This window comes from Belonocnema kinseyi, chromosome 7 (genome assembly GCF_010883055.1).
Source record: "Belonocnema kinseyi isolate 2016_QV_RU_SX_M_011 chromosome 7, B_treatae_v1, whole genome shotgun sequence".
NCBI classification, from domain to species: Eukaryota; Metazoa; Arthropoda; class Insecta; order Hymenoptera; family Cynipidae; genus Belonocnema; species Belonocnema kinseyi.
Window position 1 is genome coordinate 41,464,811 of NC_046663.1, and position 13,621 is coordinate 41,478,431.

At 26.2% G+C, this 13,621-nt stretch overlaps 1 protein-coding gene across 1 annotated transcript in view; it reads right to left on the reverse strand.

Moving 5' to 3' along the window:
- The window catches only part of LOC117177377 (phytanoyl-CoA dioxygenase domain-containing protein 1 homolog), a 60,444-nt gene extending 53,573 nt beyond the window's left edge, over positions 1 to 6,871 (reverse strand). Inside the window, exon 1 of the mRNA XM_033368023.1 lies at positions 6,543 to 6,871. Within this exon, the coding sequence (XP_033223914.1) occupies positions 6,543 to 6,563 (21 nt within the window). The 5' untranslated portion in view covers positions 6,564 to 6,871. The remainder of the gene's footprint in view (positions 1 to 6,542) is intronic.
- Between the last annotated feature and the right edge of the window lie 6,750 nt (positions 6,872 to 13,621).

The following is a 13,621-nucleotide window of genomic DNA, read 5'->3' on the forward strand; positions in this document are numbered from 1 at the left end:
AGATGAACCTTTAATGAAAAAGGTTAATCTTTAACCATTTAGTTCAAATTTTAATCCACTAATAAAATTTTCAACCAAAAAATAACGCATTTTCAACAAATTAGTTAATTTTATTACCAAAAGAAGTCAATTTTCAAATAAAATGATGAATCTTCAACAACAAAAGATTAATTTTTAACGAAGTAGTTCAACTTTAAACCAAGTACAGTCGACGCTATTTACCATGCCGCGGATGGGACCGTCGGGGAGTAATTTTCCTCGAAACGATGTTCCCCCACTCTCGAGTCTAAGGAGATGCTATAAAATATCATAACGGACGTCCCCGGACTCTTTTTTGAGGGATAATAACACAAAAATTATTGTGCTAAATAAAAATTGAATGCGTGTGCATTATTTTGAGGTTACGTTGTTTTTCATCTCTGCCTTTCCGACAATTTGGAAATTATTTACGAAATAAACTTTTTTGATTGACTGCAAACAAGGTTAGTTCCGGGAGATTAGTTACTATGTTTATTTGTAAGTCCAAAGTTTTCGGCCAAAAATATTGTGTAGTTTGGAAGTAACGCTCGGGATAATTGTAACACGTATAACCTCGAAATATACACACACGTTGTTAGCAATATCAAAATTTTTTTGAAAAAAAAAAACACAAAAAAAGTGCGCGGGGACGTCCGTTAGCATGTTCGCTACCATTTGTCAGATTTTAAAGACAAAATATTTCTTATTCTGGGAAAAAAGCCGGGGGAATCTGACACTGAAAAAATCGATACTAATTCCTAAGCGCTATGTAAATTAATAACATTTTGCTAAATTAAAACTTTTTTTAATAAACCCACAAAAAGTGTGTGGGGACGTCCGTTAGCTAGTTGGCTGGTCAAATCTGCAACTTTCTAGGTATTACATGCTCTTAAGTTAGTTATTTGATACGAAAGGCTAAATGTTTCGGGGGGGGGGGGAGTGGAACCCCCTAAACACCTTCCCTGGATCTGCCACTGACCTTGTTCTCTCGCGGAATAATCTGAAAAATAGGTTAGTATTTACGAATTATTGATAAACCTTTGATTAAATTTGCCATACTTGAGGTTATCTCATGTGACAATGAAATTATCATACGACATAAATATTATGATTTCGAAATTCTTTTATAAGCTTCATTAACAAAGCATATAATGACTTTTTGCACTTTAAAATTTCCCTAAAACACCTAAACCATTGACGGCAACGTAAATAGCGAGTCGTGGTGGGGGAAGAGTTCGACTGAGAGTTAGGGGAAGCGGCAAGGTAAATAGCGGCAAGGTAAGTAGCGTCGACTGTAGTATAACTTTCTAATAAAACGATAAATTTTCATTAAAAATTAGGATATTTACATATTCTATTAAAAATATTCATTTTCATCCCAAAAAAAGAAGGAATTTGCGACAAAAGAGATAAATCCTCAATTAAAATGAATTGACGAAAATTGTTAAATTTTTAACCAAAAGATATTAATCTAATAATTTTCAACTACAATGATGAGTGTTAAACAAAAAAAACATTAATTTGTATCAAAGGAATCAAACTTTAGTGTAGTTAATTTTTCAACAAAGAATATAAATTTTCATGAAAAAGTGGATTAGTAACATTTTCAACAAAAGAGATGAATTTTTAACTCAAATGATGCTTCTTTAACCAACAAAGTCCATCTTTAACAGAGTAGTTAGAAAGTTAACTAAGTAATAAAATTTCAACTAAAAAAGACAAATTTTGAACCAAAAATGAAATAGTTAAATTTTTAATCACAAAAATGGATTTGAACTAAAATGATGAATCTTCAACAACAAAAATGACAAAAAAATAGATCTACTTTAAACCACGTTATTAAATTTTCAACAAAAAATATAAATTTTCATGAAAAAGCGAATTAGCAACATTGTCAATCAAAACATTTAGTTTTAAAAACAAAAATTTCAACATCATAGTAAAGAAGTTTTAAATAAAATGATAAACCTGCAACCAAAAAATCTACCTTTTCAGTATCATTTTTATGATTAAAACCAAAACGACGCGATCTATAAAAAAATGATTTAAAAAATTTTGTAGATGTCTTTTAGGTGCACAATTTTTGTTTACTAATTTTTTTTCGGAGCTTGTGTCATTTTCCCACAAATTAAATTTTTTATTTGCAATGTTATTTTTTACGAATACAACCAGAGCTGCACATCCTATCAAGGAATTATTTACCAATTTGTAGATATTTTTTGGGAGCACAATTTTTGTTTATTCTTTCTTTTATTGTGCATACATTAAACCCAAAATAGAATTTTGGAGTTTTCGTTATTTTCGTGGGATCAAAATTTGAATTTTCGATTTTTTAAGAAAATTCAAAACGTTGTTATGATAATCTTGTAGGGATTTCAGAAAGTAACGTGTTTTTATTTTTTATACTTTTTTCATATCATGCGTTGTTTGGCTTAAAATTCTATTTTGCAATTGTTTTTTAGAATTTTGTAAATGCTCTAATTCTTACAATTTTTTTTTTATTGAAAAAAGTCCTAATGATAGATTTGTCGGATTTCTGAGGATTGCGAGTATAGCTATACATTAAAAATTTTTAATCTTAAAAAAATCGTCTCAAAATTTTGAAAATACTCTAATTTTTGAATTTCTATGCAAAATGGCTGGTTAGCGGACGGACAGACAAACACTCAGAGAAGTATGTTTTTGAAAAAATGAAATAAATTTTTAACCAAAGAAATGCACCTTCAATCAAGCAGATAAATTTTTTACAGAAAATGAATAATTTTTAACAAAATGCTTGATTTTTCAACTAAAAAAGGTGAATTTCTAACAGAAAAGAGAATAGCTTAATTCTCAGCTAGAAAAATAAGTTTTTAAGCAAATAAAATAAATTTTTAACCAAAAAAAGGAATTTTTTATCAAAAATATTAAATGTCTAGTATATATAACAAATTTTGACAAAAATGTTGTTAAATTTTCAATTAAAAAAATTTAATTAAGAAAAAATATTTTCAAAAAATAAAATGTATTTTTAACCTCATAGTTGGTGTGTTAAACAAAAAGGCGAACTAGTCACTGCAAAGATAAATATTCTACAACAAAAGTATGAATTAATTATTAAATATTGAATTCATTTTTATTAATTAATAATTGTATTCCAACAAAATACATAAATTTTCAAACAAATAATTGAATTTTCAGCTAAAGCTAATTGTTATTAAACCAAAAATGAACTAGTTATATTTTCAGTTAAAGAACTTATCTTAATAAAAGAAACAACTAATTTTCATACTAAAGAAATAAATTTTGAATCAAACAAATTAATTTTTAACGAAATACATTAATTTTTGGTTAAAAAGATAAATTAGTCACCAAGAAGATTTATTTTCTACCACAAAAGACAAAATTTTAAAAAAATACATCAATTTTTATCCAAATAGTTGATTTTTCAACTGAAGAAGGAAAATATTTAAGAAAAAGTGGAGTAGTTAAATTTTCATTTAAAAGAAATAAAAGTTAACAAAAAAGTGAAAAATCAGAAAAAAAACCATAGGAGAGTCATATTTTGTTAATGAAAAAAGTAATCTGTCAATTTTGAAGAATCGTAAATAAGGGGCAAAAATTGTGTGACGGTATTTTCTTCAAATTTTTTTCAAATTACCCGATTGCCAATGAGGAGAAGCCCCCTTGGTTATTTTGAGCCAAGAGTAAAAATCGTACCACGCGTTTTTAAGAAAAACGATGTTTTCATTTTTAACAATTAAAAATTTTATTTTTTTCGAAAACGAAGCAAAGCATGAATATGAGTTCATAGTTAAAAATATTGTTCAGCTTTCTGAAATTCAATAATTTTTCCAAAAGTATAAAAAATCGACTAAAATAGCAATTAGTTTAAGGATTTTTATTAGTTTAAGGTACGTTCTTTAAATAGCTAGGGAATTTAAAAAAAAAGTAAAAGTTCGTTAAACCAAATGCTATTTTAGTTAATTTTTATCGATTTGATTTATATTTTTGGAAAATTGATTAAATCAAAAAATATAAACATCTAGAGAAGGTACAATTTAATAGGTTGCAGGAAGCTGACCAATTTTAAAATATGAACTTCTATTCCTATTTTGCGTAGTTTTCCATGAAAATGAGCTTTTGAATCGGCAAAAATTATATTTCTTTAATTATTTAAAAAAAAACAACATTTTTTTACTTTGAAGCATCGGAACCTTAATAATCTCAAGGAATATGTTCTTCAAATAATCAGTGAACTAAAAACAAAAGTTTAAAAAAATTAAATGTTAAAACTCTTTAAACTAAATATGCTATTTTAGTAGATTTTTATCGATTTTTTATATATTTTGAAAACATTTATTAAATTAAACAATATAAATATCTGGAAAAAGTACAATTTATTAGATTTCAGGAAGCTGCTGAAGAATTTTTAACTATGAACTGCTTTTCATATTTTACGTAGTTAGCAAAAAAATGAGATTTTGAAGCGGTAAAAATTATATTTCTTCAATTTCAGACAAAAAGTAAAAATTTTTCTGTACCTTAAAGCTAAGGGTGCTTAACTATAAAAAAAGTGATTTTTCTATAAAATCTATAAATGACTATAATTTAATTGCTATAATAAACTATAATCTATAATTTAACAATCCCATGAAACATATTCATTAAATAGTTAGTGTACTTAAAATAAACGTTTAAAAAAAAGTGTTAAAGTTCGTTAAACTAAATGCCATTTTAGTTCATTTTTATCAATTTTTTCTATATTTCTAGGAAAATTGATTAAATTAAACAATATAAACATTTAGAAAGGATACAATTTAATAGATTTCAGGAAGCTGACCAATTTTTAACTATGAACTGTAATTCATATCTTGAGCCGTTTCGAATAAAAATTATATTTTTAATTGTTAAAGATGAAAAATTTTAGAAATTTAAATGAGAATAAAATATAATTTAAAATCCTATGTAACGTCTAAAAATCAAGTTAATGTGCAGAATTCTTGAAAATAAAACCAAGAATCCATAGACCAAATTTGAACAACCACCATAAAATGTTTCTATTACAATTTGAAAAGGCAACAAATTTCAAAAAAAAATAAGAAAAAAATTCTTTTTGTTTGTTGGGAAAAATGAAGGAAGATTTTTGTTTACTAATTTTTTTTCGGAGCTTGTGTCATTTTCCCACAAATTAAATTTTTTATTTGCAATGTTATTTTTTACGAATACAACCAGAGCTACGCATCCTATCAAGGAATTATTTACCCATTTGTAGATATGTTTTGGGAGCACAATTTTTATTTATTCTTTCTTTTATTGTGCATACATTAACCCTAAAATAGAATTTTGGAGTTTTCGTTATTTTCGTGGGATCAAAATTTGAATTTTCGATTTTTTAAGAAAATTCAAACCAACCAATCAAATCCCCTTCCTTTACTTTTTTCTTTCGTATTTTTTATTTTTATTATTATCTATTCACAATCACAGTTTTTATTGTGATTTGATAATAATAGATATAAAAAAACGAAAGAAAAAAGAGAAGGAAGAGGATTTGGTTGGTTGCCTTCTCTATTTTCTTTCCCCTTTATTTATTTTGGTCAAAAAAAAATTTCTTTAGGAAATTTTTTTACCTTTTTTCAAATTCCAATAGGAAAATTTGATCGTGGTTGTCCATATTGGTCGTTGGATTCTTGATATTATTTTCAAAAATTCTTGGCAACAAAATAACAACAAAATAACAGCAAAAGAGAAACTGAATGTGCAAAACACTTTTGGGTTGAACTTAGTCAAGGCCAGCAGCCGTGTAAACACTGACGGTTGTTGCCGTGCCAAGTCAGATATGTGAAGTAATAGTTTTTCTATCATTTAAAAAACAAAATATTATAACTGATGTCATTTCAAATTTAAAAAAAATTATTTTTGATGAAAAATGTTAAAATTCACAAAAAAACGTTAATTTTAACCATGTTTCTTACAATTGAACTTTTTCTGAACGTCGCTTCTTACCAATTTTTGAAAAATATTTGCATTTGAATAAATAGCAACTTATTTTTCCGGAAAAACATTCTCTACAACTCTAGTGTTTCCAATTTTAAAAACAACTACATAATCTCGAAATATAATTAGTTTTTTAAAAAGATTTTCTTAAAAAAAGTTGTTTTAACGATTTCAGCCATAGAAAAATTTAATTTCAAAATTTGAAGCAATAGAGTTGTAGAGAATGTTTTCCCGGAAAAATAAGCCGTCATTTATTATTGTCCAATCATTTTTCAAGAATCGGTAAGATATTTTGTGAATTTTAACATTTTTCATCAAAAATAATGTTTTTTATTTGAAATTGCATCATTCAGAATATTTTGATTGAAACTATTTTTCAGATATCTGACTTTTGGCACGACAACTACCTTATACGTAGAAGTGATTCAAGTTGTTTAAACCTTGAACCGGTCAAGCGCGCAGCACTAAATATATTGGTAAAAATTAAATCATTCTTTGAAGAAGATGAGTTGAATGACTTTATAGACTCTGAGATAATGAATTCGTACCTGTTTGTAAATGTCCTTCATGTCAGCGAGTTGAAAAGTCTTTTTGACAGTGAGAAAGACAAGTATAGACGATGACGAAGATGACGATGACGGTGATGGAGACGACGAAATTCGAACAAATCCGGATATTCCCGAAGCGAAATTAAGTTACAATAAGTGAACAAAGTGAGAATAAGTAAGTGCGTTAGTTGGTGATGGCACGCATTTAATGACGATTCTGGGGATCGTTGAAGAACTGGTGTTTCTGACTCTAGCCGCAGGCAGTTAGTCGGACACTTGGTGTCTTGGTTTAACGAAGCAAGCGCCAGCCAGGCCAGATCAAAAGAGGATTGTGCTCTACTAACTTGGCACACAGACTTGAAGACAATCCGTCTCTTATCTGCTTGGAAAAAACTTGCAGGCAAAAAAAGATTAGGAATAATGAAGAATGATGTATTAGCGAATGTCATTGACAAGCAGTGATTGGAAAAATGATTTATTATGTGTTTATTGAGGAATTTGTAGAATCGGGTCTGTCTCTTAAATTAGTAATTTTTTCATTTTATAGTAAAATTAAGGAAATTTAAATGAGATTAAAATCCAATTTTATATCCTATTTAACGTCCAATAATCAAATTAATGTGCAGAATTCCTGAAAAAAAGCAAGAATCCAACAACCCAATTTGGACAACCACCATAAAATGTTCCTATTAAAGTTTGAAAGGAAAAACACCTTTCTCTCCTAAAAAAGGAAAAAAATTAATTTTCCTCCTTGGACAAAAATAAAAAAGAGTAAAGAAGGAAGAAGATTTGGTTGGTTGCCTTCTCATTTTTTTTCCTCTTTTTTACTTTTGTCCAAGTAGGGAAATTAATTTTTTTCTTTTTTAGAAAAAAGGTGTTTTCTTTTTTTTTCTTCAAATTTCAGTAGAAAAATTTTATGATGGTTTCCCAAATTTGGTCGTTGGTTTTTTTTTTCAGAAATTCTGCACATTAATTTTTTACCAAATTAAAATTTATGATTTATCGTAAGACTATTTGTAGTACTCGAAAACTTGAACCATTTTTTTCTACGACTTTTTAGATTAAAAGAAGATTGTCAGTCATAAAATTTTCAAAATAAAAAATTTTTCAACTTTGAGCGGGCCTAAGGCGCGCTCGATGCTGCGCTGACCTCACGATACGCGCTCGGTCTTTGTATTTACCCCACATTTGTGGGCAAGTCTTTTAAAATTAAAGATCAAAGCATCGACAACTGTAATTTGGCGATTGTAGATTCTCTTTTGTTAAAGCTCATTTGGCTTTAACGAATACATTATCATCACGTATCTTGTGCTTCGAACTGGATTTCGTCGATTATCAGAAATTGTCTACATTATGTTTAACTCTATTATATCAAATGTATCTTATATTTATTTATGTACCTCGGTCTGTGGCTGTTTATTCAGATATTGCAAAATAAAGAACAAATTTTATTTTTGTATTTATCCTATTACCATTCACAAAATGCTAGTATTGGAACAAAAGTATTTCCATTGTGTTACTTTTATCATTAAAAAAATGCACATCCTATTAAAATAAAAATGATTATTAAACATTTTATAGCAACTTGTGTTGTTTTTCAATCATTTTAATTTGTTCATTTACAATTATATTTTTTACGATTCAAACTAAAATTACGCGTCCTAGCATAAGGTGGTTCTAAGTAAATTTGTAGATATAATTTAGACGAGAAATGTTGCTGAATAAAATGTTATAGTAGCTTGTGCCCTTTTTCCAAACAAATTATTATTTTAATTTTAAAACTTTTATAAACAGAATTTATAGCAAGCTTGTAGATATTTTTTGATTAAACAATTTTTGTCTTTTCATTTTTTTCTTCTCTTGTGTCATTTTTCCAAACGTTTAATTTTTTTATTTTTAATCTTATTTTTTACGATTGAAAGAAAATCTACTCGTCCTATCTAAAACTGATTAACATCACATTTGTAGATCTTTTTTCGGGTGAACAACTGTTGTCTTTTAATTTTAGTTCGTACTTAGTGTCGTTTGTCCAAAAATTTAATTTTTTTAAAATGTTTTGTTTTATGAATAAAACAAAAAGTGCGCATCCTATACAAAGATAATTACTTAAAATGTGAAGCTCCTTTTTGCTTTCATAAATCAACGTTTTTCTTATTTTGTCTTTTTTCATATCACGCGTGGTTTGGCTTAAAATGTGCATTTAAGTTTTTAAATATTTTTTATTTTTTTATTTTGATATTACTATAACTCGGATAATTTTCTTTTTTCGAAAAAAGGCATTAGGATAAATTGTTCGAGTTTCCGAGTACTATGAATAACCATGCAGAGAATTTTTTAATTTGAAAAAAATGCTCTAAAAAAATTTGGAAAATTGGCTCACTTTTTGAATTTCCATTAAAAATAGCTGGCTCACGAACTCGTTCTTTCTTCATAGTAATCGTTTTTTTCTGACTTCGGGGTCTCAAAACTAGAGATTTGATGAAATCCGACAAAGTGAAATTTTACAAAAAACCAATACCGCCTCATTAGGATGAGAATGTAAAAAAAGAAAATTAACATTTTAAGTCAAACAACGCACGATATGATAAACAGAAAATTTAAATTAAATTTTGATGTCACAAAAAAAATCCTTTTAGCGATCAATCTATCCAACATAAAAAAGATGCATTGCCAAAAATTGTGCACCTAAAATAGGGCCAACGATTTGTTTATAAATAATTGTTTTATAGAGTGCGTAATTTTTGTTTTATTTGTAAAGAATAACATTAAAAATAAAGAATTTAAATTTTCAAATAAAAATCACAATCTAAAATAAAGTACAACAACATTGTTTTTAAATTAGATCTTAAAATTTCTTTAAAACCGAAGGAGCTTTAGCAAAAGAGAATTTACAATCACTAAATTTCGTTTGTTGATGATAGTTTTTTCTAAAATTTCCAACCTTTAATCCTCTTTTCACTTTGAGTGACTTAATAATTAATGTGGTACTTTTCTCAATTTAAAAAATTTTGTCCACTTTTAAATTAAAAGGATGTAATAATTATCTCTATCTGTAAAAATTAATCGTTTAAGCAATTTATTTTTATTGTTAATAATATTCAATTTGAATAATGCTAGAAAGTTGCGGTTTTTTCTGAAATTTGTAACTATTTGTCCAGTTTCCAATTTGATTGACTTAATAATTAATTAAATTCAGTAAAAATTATTATTATGCCATTCAAAAATTTATTCTTATTTAGATTAAATTATTATATTTGTTTATAACTAAAAAGTCAAAGCAGACCTAAAGATTTAAGAATAAACCGTAACTTTTTAGCACTCATCTAAAAGAATATAGTTACAAAAAATAATAAATTATTTAGGCGACTTTGTTAACTTGCATTATTTACTACTTTACTAAGTAAAAAATGGGTAAAAAGTTAACAATTTCAGAAGAAACCGCAACTATCTATCATCAATAAAGAAAGAGATAGTCATAAACAATAATAATTTGTTTAAATAATTTTTTTTGCTAAATTAAATCAATTACTAACTCACTCTAAGTGAAAAGTAGACTAGTATAGTTGAAATTTTCAGACAAAACCGCAACTTTCTAGCATTATTAAAATCGAATATTGGTAACATTAACATTAATTATTACCTGTCTCTAACGTTACGGTCTAGAGTAACCACATCCCTATTTTGCATACAAATTTCTATGAATATTCTTTATTACATGAATTTTTGTTGAATTTTTTGAATATGTGGACAATATGAAAAAAATTAATAAAAATCGCGCATGCAACTCTCCGCACCGTTAGGGTGGGCAAATGAAAATTAAAAACGTTTTTTTCTGGAAAACATTTTGACCGTTTTTGGTAAATAAAGTATATGTTGTAATTTAACCCAAAAATTAAAAAAAAAAGCATTTTGACAAAAAAAAAGTTTGATGAATTCCTTTTTGTTTATTTTGGCTTTGCAAAAATATCTTAAAAAAGTGTTTCCAAAAACATTTTCTATATCTGTTTCGGCGATCCTAGAAATAAAAAGTAATTGTACTTGCATTTTTTCGAAAAACATTAATTTGCTTGAAAAGCAAACAAGTTTACCCTTTTCGTCACTATATATCCAAAACTGTAGCCGCAAGAAGCCAGAAATTAATTATAAATAATATTAAAATTGAATAAGAACTTTTTAATAACTTTAAAATTGAAAAATTAAAAATATTCATAAAATTTTCACATTGCAAACAGGACAATTTGAAATTATAAATGGTAATAAAAGGTATACATAGTTTTAAATTTAAATTGAATAAGCGATCCAAATTGAACAATTTACAGATTGAATAATTCAAAATTGGGCAATTTTAGGTTTAAAGTCTTTAACGATGAATAATTTTCAATTGGTCTGGTTTCAAGTTGAATATTTTTTGTATAGAAACCTGATAAATGAAACAATTAAAAATATTGTTTCTAATTATTCAATTTCTAATTGCTTTTTTTCCAGTTGCAAAATTTTAAATTGAAACGGTTCCAAACAGGTTAATTTTAAATTCAAATGTTAATAATTGAATAATTTGAAATTGAAAGCTTTAATCTTAAGTAAATTTTTCTATATTTTTAATGATTCTAAGTTAATATTTTCAAACCTTTAAAAATTAAATTGAGTTTTAATCTGTCTAAACATTTTTTATTTTTGATAATTTTGGAATTAACGATTATTTTAAAAATCATTGTTAGGAAACCAAGCTTGCTTTTGCGTATGTCAGAAAGTCTATACACAGGAGTTTAATCGCTAAACTGTGATAAAAAAGTTTTAAATTAAAACAGTTAAAAAGTTACCAGAAATAATTATTTCAACAATATTTTTGCTATTAAATTTTTTTTCTGCCGTTTCCTATCACCTTTTTTAAAAAAGTTGAATTTTAATCAACTGTGGCCTATTTTTTAGGGAAAACCCTCCCGCTACAACTCTACCATTTCCAATGTTAAAAAAGTATAAACATTCTTTATGTATAGTTATTATTTAAAAAAATAATTTCTTTCTATAAACCTGTTTGAATGATTTCAGCAATTGAAAAATTTACTTAAAAATTTGAAACAGAGAATATTATCCTCGAAAAAATAAAAAATATTTAAACTTATCAAATTTTAAAAAATTGATAAGAAGCGATAATGGGGAGGTTGAAAAATCCCAAAAAATAAAATGTCCGAATTGTAAACTTTCCAAATACATTTATTTTAATTATTATTTATTTATTTAAAAATACAATAATAAATTATTTTTATAAGAAACAAATACTTATAGCTTTTAAAAAATTAATATTTATTTTTTTTTATTTATTTTTTTTTTCGGGAAATTTTCCAATTTGAAAATCTTATTATTCGTAAATTTTTCTATTCAGGAATTTTGCAGGGTCGGGGATTTTATTGTTCGGGATTTTTTAGTCGTCACTTCCAATTCGGGAATTCGATATATAATTCGAAAGTTTTATTACTCAGAAATTATATTATTCGGTAATTTTCCGTTTCGGGAATTTTATATGCCGGGAATTATATTTTTGGGGATTTTTCAGTTCCTTCTAATTAAAGAATTTTATAAATCGAAAGTTTTATTATTCAGAAATCTTATTATTCTGGAATTTTATAGTGTCGGGAATTTTATTTTTCAGCATTGTTCAGTCATCCAAGCGATAATAAGAAAAATATCAATTTCAAAGAACATTGTTAAAATAAATTTGTTGTTTTTTTGTTGTAAATTTTAACATATTTTAATTAAAAATATTGTTTTTCATATGAAAAACTATTTTTTCAGAGGTCTCACTTTTTGCACGGTCACTACCTTCATCATCAAATAAGGGTGATGAAATAAATGGAACCTTATTTATTTGAAAGCCGAAGATTTATTTAAATTTTGTTTTTAGACGAAATAGTGCAATTTGAATAATTTTCCTATTAGACATTCAAATTAAATTATTGCACGTAGAATCAGGGTAACAGCAGGGTGTACATGCAGTAGAGAAAAGCATTCAGTAATTTCCGTATTTGGAATATTGCCAAGTACTATCTTTTAGTTGTAACTTGACCAGAATTAATTGCATGGGTTTGCTTTCTATGATATCTTGCTAGCAATTTATATTATAAGAACACTTTATGAATTTTAAGGTAAATTTTACTTAAAATATTTCAAATTCCACATATTTTTGAATTAATTAACCAATTTTTAATTTTATGTTTTTAATTTTCTCTACATGAAACTAAAAAAGAATAAATAAATAAATAATAATGAACAATAAGTTTATTTCAACAATTTTAAGATTATTTAAGAAGCGGAAACTTAATCCTTTGGATTTTTTTTTAATCCAGGTTGCATGGACCTCGATGTGAGTCTTTCAACTTCCAGTTAGATCAGGCGGTAGCGCTCCGAATTTGAAAGAGGAAAGTCCGAACTCGAAAATTGTTTTTTTTTCACCTTTACCTATTTTACTTCAAGAATAATTTTCAAATAGAAAATTGTCATTTTCTCAATTAATTGAACACTTATATTTTGTTTGTTATTACTTCTGTATAATCTCTATTCTGAATAAGAATAAAATAAATATTCAAAAATAAAGAAATAGTAAAATAAAATGATATAAAGGTAGAATAGAAATAACAAAATTTTTGTTCTTATTACAATATTCCTATTTTTAAATCAGAGTAATAATTTTTACGGACTTTCTGAATAAAAAATCGAAGTTGTCGCCTCATCTAACCGAGAATTAAAAAACTCTTGCCTCGCGGTCGGTGTAACGTATTTTAAAAAAATCTTTGAAAAGCTTTCAATTTTTATTAGATAATTTCCGATGACAAAAATCGCCAAATTTCAAATAATGATGCTACGCACTATATGATCTAAAAAATCGAAAACAATAATCTTTTAATTAATATTACTAAAGTTTATTTAAATATAATAAATGGTTTTAAAAAATGTTTGGGTATTTATACATTCTTCAAATTTTGCGACTTTTTTGGCAGATTCTAGAGGAAAAAATAATAAATTATCTTAATCATTTAGAAAAATACTATCAGTCTAAGCACATTGAAAATTTTTATTATTTC